The following is a 9,571-nucleotide window of genomic DNA, read 5'->3' as shown; positions in this document are numbered from 1 at the left end:
AGCCGAGGATCATCATTCAGGCTCCACACTATACATGACTGGTGAGTGCCGGATCATGGGACCGCTCACTACACCCAAATCCTGACTCTGCAGAGCAGTGTCTCCAGCACAGTGACAAGGGAGCCCAGAACTAGGAGCCCCGCGCGCGCACACACACACACGCGCGCGCGCGCGCGCGCACGCACACACCGCCGTCCAAGGCCTACAGGAGCCCCGCGCGCCCACACACCTCCGCCCAAGGCCTACAGGAGCCCCGCGCGCCCACACACCTCCGCCCAAGGCCTACAGGAGCCCCGCGCGCCCACACACCTCCGCCCAAGGCCTACAGGAGCCCCGGGCGCGCCCACACCTCCGCCAAAGGCCTACAGGAGCCCCGGGCACACACACCTCCGCCCAAGGCCTACAGGAGCCCCGGGCACACACACCTCCGCCCAAGGCCTACAGGAGCCCCGGGCACACACACACCTCTGCCCAAGGACTATGGGATCCCCGGGTGCACGCACACCTCTGCCCAAGGACTATGGGATCCCCGGGTGCACGCACACCTCTGCCCAAGGACTATGGGATCCCCGGGTGCGCGCACACCTCTGCCCAAGGACTACAGGAGCCCTTTCTTTTAATACAAAAGGAAATAATTTGCTCCAGACCTGGCTTTTCTCACTCTCCAGCTTTCCAAGCTTCTCCTTCAGTGATTCCTCCACCTCTTCAGACTTGGACCCCCGTTTCTTCAATTCCTGTAATGACAGACAGGGTTACTGGGAAATCACCATAGGTAAAACCTTGTGGGAATAGTAAGTGCAGCTCTGGAGGTGACTGGAGAATAAAACATGATGTAACAGCAGAATAGTGAGTTCAGCTTCATCTGTCCGGGCATGTTGGGAGTTGTAGTTTTACAACAGCTGGAGGCACACTGGTTGGGAAACACTGGTCTAGACAGTATGCATTCAACCTGTGGATCTCTAGGGGCTGAGAGAGACTACAACTCCCAACAGGTCTAATAAAGTTGTAAAACAACAAACCTACCATTATGTTTCCTAAAGAGAAGAAACAAAATGACAAAATCACAGCAAATATTTAAAGGATCATTGAAATTAAAGAAATAACCAATATACTCCCACCGCACCATCCAATACCCTACAGATCCCGGCGGCCGGCACAGTCACCGCGGCCGGCACTCTCCCTTCTCTGCTCCGTGGTGTCAGCGCTCCTTCACAATGTGCGATTCTCTGGGATCCTCATCGCCCTGAACGTCTGTAAATCATTAGGAGATGCGTGCGCGGTAATAGAGCGCCCCCCCCCGGGGCATCTTTAAACCTTTAATAATAACACTCTCTCCTTCTCTTTTAAGTGCGCATATTTCCATTAGAAAGGCCGAGATGTGGACGTGAATATTAACCGGCTCCAGCTGAGCGAGACAAGAGCGCCAGAGACCCTGACAAATAAACAGCATAAGATTTGATGGAATAAAATCAAGTTGGTGGACAAAAGTGCGTTAAAAGTGCTACCGCGGTGCGGTCGGGCGTCTGGTGAGACACAGTGATGAGCAGCATAATGGTCTGTATCACGTATATCCTCCATCATAATACGGCGATCCACTGTCACATTGTGGCGATGAGGAGATCCGCCACCATCTCCGTCATGTATCCCCCACGGGACGGCTGCGGAGATCATTAATGGTCGTCGCTGCTCATTTCAGGTTAAACGCTTCAGTAATAACCGAGAAATATCTATAGAACATCCCTGATCTGTAAGGACGCTCATCATCGGACGCCATCACTCTAACTACTTTCCCACTACTGTAGTAGTTACGGATTGTCGCCAATTATCGCTGTGTGTGAGGAAACACGTAGGATACAATCCTAAGGCCGGATTTACACGAGTGCATAGGGGTATTACAGATGAGACGCCATTAAATGCCAGTTTACTGTCACCCCAATGTTCATGTGATCTCTATGGGGAGGGGTAAGCTGCAGCTGACCACCACGTTATGCCTTGTCTAATGTAGTGCTTCCCAACTAGTGTGCCTCCCGCTGTTGCAAAAACAATTCCCATCATGCCCGGGCAGCCAACAGCTGGAGGCACATGGGTTGGGAAACATTGGTCTAATGTATTGTGAAAACAGATGGCCGAAAAATGGTCTGTGACTTACAATCGTATCCGCCAGACATATTGTAGAAGGTTTTACCTTGTTTTTGCTTTTATTTTATAAAAATCATATCAGTTTTTATGTTTCTTGATCCTTATAGATAATTACAAATTTTTTATTTTTTTTTAGAAATTGTGGGTCGAAGTGTATGATGATAGGATTCAATCAAAAAAGTTGCATACAATAAATTCATTTTTTTTTTTTTCCCCCAAAACGAATAATTGTGGTCAACTATGCTTTTTCACCCAACCAAAACAGGCACATATGTTAGATATGATTTGTCAATGAATAAATGTAGATCAGTGTTTCCCAACCAGAGTGCCTCCAGCTGTTGCAAAACTACAACTCCCAGATTAATCTTTGGTGTAGCCTTGGGGAATACACTAGACCAGTGGTCTTCAACCTGCGGACCTCCAGATGTTGCAAAACTACAACTCCCAGCATGCCCGGACAGCCAACGGCTGTCCGGGCATGCTGGGAGTTGTAGTTTTGCAGCATCTGGAGGTCCGCAGGTTGAAGACCACTGCACTAGACTGTAGTTCTTAGACACCTATAGAGAGCACACCCAACCCTCTTTTCCTAAACAATAAATGATACCTCTAAGAGTATATCTCCAATTCTATATATCCTATTCTTATTAATATTTTTATATATATATATATATATATATATATATATATATATATATATATATATATATATTTATATATATATATATATATATATATATATATATATATATATATATATATATATATATATATATATATATATTATTTTGTTTTGTTTTTTTTTATAACAGAGCCCCCCCTTGTATAGTCTAGCACAGAGAATGTGAATCATAGAGGCATGGATTTATTATAGACTTTAATAGATTGCGCTGCGGTACAACTCCAGTCTCTCCTATATCCTCTATTCAATTACAGAAGTTTCCCAGGACACGGGGGACGCTGGTCCATTCTCTCCTCTTGGGGCTGAAGACCATTCACTTACCATTTAGTAACAATAGTTTTATTATAATAGCTGGTCCAGATTGGTGCCGTGTCACCAGTAGTTTTACGAAGGAAAAAAAAATTTAAATAAAATAAAAAATGAGCGTGTACATGTACAAATGTCCATTACTGTCTGGCAGGTAAGTACTACAGTCACCTTATGGTAGAGAACCCCTTTAATGCACACCGGACAATGTCTGACAATTTCTTCTGGTGTGACAAAGTGCACCAATAATACGATCTCTACAGACATCAAAACAACACTGAGATACACAATATTAACACCGTTTTAAAGTGTTAATCCAGAGTTGGTCTCCCTCCAGTTCTGTAAAGATCAGTGGGGTGACAGAGCTCATACTGGTTAAAGGGGTTAACCAGGAAAAACATATACATAGAGATATATATATATATCTATATCTCTATATCTCTATCTCTATCTCTCTCTCAACTGGTTCCAGAAATTTTAAACAGATTTGTAAATTACTTCTATTAAAAAATCTTAATCCTTTCAGTACTTATGGGCTGCTGAAGTTGAGTTCTTCTTTTCTAAATGCTCTCTGATGACACCTGTCTCAGGAACTGTCCAGAGTAGAAGCAAATCCCCATAGCAAACCTCTCCTACTCTGTGCAGTTCCCGAGACAGGCAGAGATGTCAGACAGAAAACAACAACTCAACTTCAGCAGCTGATAATTATTGGAAGGATTAATATTTTTTATAGAAGTAATATACAAATCTTTTTAACTTTCTGGAGCCCGTATATATAATATTAAAAAAAAGGAGCTTTAACACTTACCGTAAAATCTCTTTCTCGAGGGATCCATTGGGGGACACAGACCGTGGGGTGTATGCTGCTGTCTCTAGGAGGTATGACACTATGGCAACAAAAAAAGTCAGCTCCTCCCAGCAGGATATACCCGCCTCCAGGTCCTGAGCTAATCAGATTGACTACCAGAGCAATAGGAGAGGACCGACAGGTCAAGGAAAAAACACGGTATTTTAGGTAAAATAGGAAACTAATGCTCCAATTGTCTGTTTAGAGGGAGGAACAGTTCTGGGTACGGATATAATGAAAAAAAGAACTCTCTCACCCGAGTCTGTGTCCCCTGTGGCAGCTGCTGTGAGGAGAACTCTGCTCTGAGTGAAAGAGAGGGAGAAACAGGCCAAACAATAGCCATAGAGGGGCGTGCCTGGAGCAGAGGCACTGTCTAATTGGACTCTGCCCCTGAAAATCCCACGCACGGCACTGATTGGAGGGTGATTCGCACCCCCAGTAAGCTCCGGCGGCCCTGTGGGCGGAGCTATAGCGCCGCGGCCGCCGTGAATAAGAACAGTAATGGCGCCCACTCCTTGCCCCGGGCGCACATGTCCTTCGCGTCTGCGCCCGCGGGAAAGTGAGCGGGCGATACACAAGTCCACCGGCAGCTGTGCTGCCGAAACTGAAAGTAAGTTGGCGCTCCGTGCGCCGAACAGTACAAACGCCGCGGCTGTCAGCCGCATAGTAAGTGCTGCGGCTGACAGCCGCATAGTATAAAAACACACACATGTACTTAAAGTAGTCAGGTAACCCCTTCCTGCCCAAAATGCCATTGCTCGCCCCTGCTTGAATAAAGATAGAGCCCCAATACAGGCCAGCCCCTTAGATCCTGAAAGGTGGGCCAAAAAATGAGGGTCTCCAGAGGTTGCAAGTCAGCACCTAAAGGGAAAAAAATATATACTCACCTGGTCAGAAGAACTTACCTAATGGAGTGTTCTGCGAGGTCTTCAGTCAGCCTTCTCTTACCTGCATCACGCCGAGCTACCATGTGCGAGCGAGGAGTGCAGGGAAATAGGGGGACCCGGACCCATGAGGTACAACCCCAGGCGCTGACCGTTGGCGAGAGGGGGTTAACAGCACATATACGCAATGTCTGTGCCCCCTCAATCGCAATGGGGAAACAGTGAGCCGCAGTTCCTGAGTCCCCACCTGAAAACAGGAAAGAAAAAGGAATAAAAACCTAAAACATTCCCTAACTAGGAAAATAAAAAAACAAAGAGAATTCCAGACCATGTCCACCTCCTTCAGACACTAAGCTTAAACTGATTAGCTCAGGGCCTGGAGGCGGGCAGATCCTGCTGGGAGGAGCTGACTTTTTGTTGCCATAGTGTCACACCTCCTAGAGACAGCAGCATACACCCCACGGTCTGTGTCCCCCAATGGAGCCGATAGAGAAAAAACGTTTTATCCTGGAATAATAATAGTTGGGGAGGAAACCTTACAACCCCCAGCAGGTTACATAGACGAGTCCCTTTCTTCAGGAAAAAACTAAGAGAAGCCTCAGACTCACCTCGTGCAGCTGCACAGACACATGTCCCAGCTGGTCCTGACGCCTCTCCATTTGCTGCCGCTCTGTTCTCATCTCCCGCTCCAGTTGCTGCAGCCGTCGCTCCACTCGCTCTGAGACCTGATAATAAAAGAGAAGATCAAACCTGGATGGTATAACCCAGGGCAGCCATAATACTCCCAAGAGCAGTGTTTTCCAACCAGGGTGCCTCCAGCTGTTGCAAAACTACAACTCCCAGCATGCCCGGACAGCCGTTGGCTGTCCGGGCATGCTGGGAGTTGTTGTTTTGCAAAGAGAACGGCCATCTGAGATCTGTCCTGTGCACCAACAAGAGGCCAAAATAATCACTAAACCAGTCTCTTCCCCATCGTGTGATTCTTCAAGGTGTCAGGGCATGCTGGTTGTAGTAGTTTTTCAACCACCAGGGTTTGGGTGAATCTGTCCTTTATTGTCCCCTGATCTGTGATAATATTATTTACACACATTAAATAGGCACTGCCATAGAAAAAAAGAAATCTCGAGACATAACAAAAGAGTTTTAATGGACGGGGTCTGAGTGTTCAGCGCCTGACCAATCACGAGAACGAGCTGGAAGAAGTGCGCACTGAGTGTTCTCCCCCAGCTGTGAGTCACATGATCAGGACCCCTGCACTGGAGCGTCCTGATCATCCTGATCGTCTAATATAGAACAATACGACCCCTGCACTGGAGCGTCCTGATCATCTAATATCATAGAACAATACGACCCCTGCACTGGAGCGTCCTGATCATCTAATATCATAGAACAATACGACCCCTGCACTGGAGCGTCCTGATCATCCTGATCTTCTAATATAGAACAATACGACCCCTGCACTGGAGCCTCCTGATCATCTAATATCATAGAACAATACGACCCCTGCACTGGAGCCTCCTGATCATCTAATATCATAGAACAATACGACCCCTGCACTGGAGCGCCCTGATCATCCTGATCTTCTAATATAGAACAATACGACCCCTGCACTGGAGCCTCCTGATCATCTAATATCATAGAACAATACGACCCCTGCACTGGAGCGTCCTGATCTTCTAATATAGAACAATACGACCCCTGCACTGGAGCCTCCTGATCATCTAATATCATAGAACAATACGACCCCTGCACTGGAGCGTCCTGATCATCCTGATCTTCTAATATAGAACAATACGACCCCTGCACTGGAGCCTCCTGATCATCTAATATCATAGAACAATACGACCCCTGCACTGGAGCGTCCTGATCTTCTAATATCATAGAACAATACGACCCCTGCACTGGAGCATCCTGATCATCTAAGGTCATAGAACAATACGACCCCTGCACTGGAGCATCCTGATCATCTAATGTCATAGAACAATACGACCCCTGCACTGGAGCGTCCTGATCATCCTGATCGTCTAATATAGAACAATACGACCCCTGCACTGGAGCGTCCTGATCATCTAATATCATAGAACAATACGACCCCTGCACTGGAGCATCCTGATCATCTAATATCATAGAACAATACGACCCCTGCACTGGAGCGTCCTGATCATCCTGATCTTCTAATATAGAACAATACGACCCCTGCACTGGAGCCTCCTGATCATCTAATATCATAGAACAATACGACCCCTGCACTGGAGCGTCCTGATCTTCTAATATCATAGAACAATACGACCCCTGCACTGGAGCATCCTGATCATCTAATGTCATAGAACAATACGACCCCTGCACTGGAGCGTCCTGATCATCTAATATCATAGAACAATACGACCCCTGCACTGGAGCGTCCTGATCATCCTGATCTTCTAATATAGAACAATACGACCCCTGCACTGGAGCCTCCTGATCATCTAATATCATAGAACAATACGACCCCTGCACTGGAGCGTCCTGATCATCCTGATCTTCTAATATAGAACAATACGACCCCTGCACTGGAGCGTCCTGATCTTCTAATATCATAGAACAATACGACCCCTGCACTGGAGCCTCCTGATCATCTAATATCATAGAACAATACGACCCCTGCACTGGAGCGTCCTGATCTTCTAATATCATAGAACAATACGACCCTTGCACTGGAGCATCCTGATCATCTAAGGTCATAGAACAATACGACCCCTGCACTGGAGCCTCCTGATCATCTAATGTCATAGAACAATACGACCCCTGCACTGGAGCGTCCTGATCATCCTGATCGTCTAATATAGAACAATACGACCCCTGCACTGGAGCGTCCTGATCATCTAATATCATAGAACAATACGACCCCTGCACTGGAGCATCCTGATCATCTAATATCATAGAACAATACGACCCCTGCACTGGAGCGTCCTGATCTTCTAATATCATAGAACAATACGACCCCTGCACTGGAGCGTCCTGATCTTCTAATATCATAGAACAATACGACCCCTGCACTGGAGCGTCCTGATCTTCTAATATCATAGAACAATACGACCCCTGCACTGGAGCGTCCTGATCTTCTAATATCATAGAACAATACGACCCCTGCACTGGAGCCTCCTGATCATCTAATATCATAGAACAATACGACCCCTGCACTGGAGCATCCTGATCTTCTAATATCATAGAACAATACGACCCCTGCACTGGAGCATCCTGATCATCTAATATCATAGAACAATACGACCCCTGCACTGGAGCGTCCTGATCATCCTGATCTTCTAATATAGAACAATACGACCCCTGCACTGGAGCCTCCTGATCATCTAATATCATAGAACAATACGACCCCTGCACTGGAGCGTCCTGATCATCCTGATCGTCTAATATAGAACAATACGACCCCTGCACTGGAGCGCCCTGATCATCCTGATCTTCTAATATCATAGAACAATACGACCCCTGCACTGGAGCATCCTGATCTTCTAATATCATAGAACAATACGACCCCTGCACTGGAGCATCCTGATCTTCTAATATCATAGAACAATACGACCCCTGCACTGGAGCATCCTGATCTTCTAATATCATAGAACAATACGACCCCTGCACTGGAGCATCCTGATCTTCTAATATCATAGAACAATACGACCCCTGCACTGGAGCGCCCTGATCATCCTGATCTTCTAATATAGAACAATACGACCCCTGCACTGGAGCGCCCTGATCATCCTGATCTTCTAATATCATAGAACAATACGACCCCTGCACTGGAGCATCCTGATCTTCTAATATCATAGAACAATACGACCCCTGCACTGGAGCATCCTGATCTTCTAATATCATAGAACAATACGACCCCTGCACTGGAGCGTCCTGATCTTCTAATATCATAGAACAATACGACCCCTGCACTGGAGCATCCTGATCTTCTAATATCATAGAACAATACGACCCCTGCACTGGAGCGCCCTGATCATCCTGATCTTCTAATATAGAACAATACGACCCCTGCACTGGAGCGCCCTGATCATCCTGATCTTCTAATATCATAGAACAATACGACCCCTGCACTGGAGCATCCTGATCTTCTAATATCATAGAACAATACGACCCCTGCACTGGAGCGTCCTGATCTTCTAATATCATAGAACAATACGACCCCTGCACTGGAGCCTCCTGATCATCTAATATCATAGAACAATACGACCCCTGCACTGGAGCCTCCTGATCTTCTAATATAGAACAATACGACCCCTGCACTGGAGCGTCCTGATCATCCTGATCTTCTAATATAGAACAATACGACCCCTGCACTGGAGCGCCCTGATCATCCTGATCTTCTAATATAGAAGAATACGACCCCTGCACTGGAGCGTCCTGATCATCCTGATCTTCTAATATAGAACCATACGACCCCTGCACTGGAGCGTCCTGATCATCCTGATCTTCTAATATAGAACAATACGACCCCTGCACTGGAGCCTCCTGATCATCTAATATCATAGAACAATACGACCCCTGCACTGGAGCGCCCTGATCATCCTGATCTTCTAATATCATAGAACAATATGACCCCTGCACTGGAGCATCCTGATCTTCTAATATCATAGAACAATACGACCCCTGCACTGGAGCGTCCTGATCTTCTAATATCATAGAACAATACGACCCCTGCACTGGAGCATTCTGATC

General features: G+C 46.6%; 1 protein-coding gene across 1 annotated transcript in view; it reads right to left on the bottom strand.

The window, feature by feature from the left end:
* The window catches only part of LOC130330981 (centrosomal protein of 128 kDa-like), a gene marked incomplete at both ends in the record, with an annotated part of 8,224 nt that extends 2,644 nt beyond the window's left edge, over positions 1 to 5,580 (bottom strand). Inside the window, 2 exons of the mRNA XM_056553654.1 lie at positions 648 to 734; positions 5,464 to 5,580. Coding sequence (XP_056409629.1) covers positions 648 to 734; positions 5,464 to 5,580 — 204 coding nt within the window. The remainder of the gene's footprint in view (positions 1 to 647; positions 735 to 5,463) is intronic.
* Between the last annotated feature and the right edge of the window lie 3,991 nt (positions 5,581 to 9,571).

This window comes from Hyla sarda, unplaced genomic scaffold (assembly GCF_029499605.1).
Source record: "Hyla sarda isolate aHylSar1 unplaced genomic scaffold, aHylSar1.hap1 scaffold_3440, whole genome shotgun sequence".
NCBI classification, from domain to species: Eukaryota; Metazoa; Chordata; class Amphibia; order Anura; family Hylidae; genus Hyla; species Hyla sarda.
The sequence above is the reverse complement of the archived record's forward strand: the minus strand, read 5'-3'. Positions and strand labels throughout refer to the sequence as shown.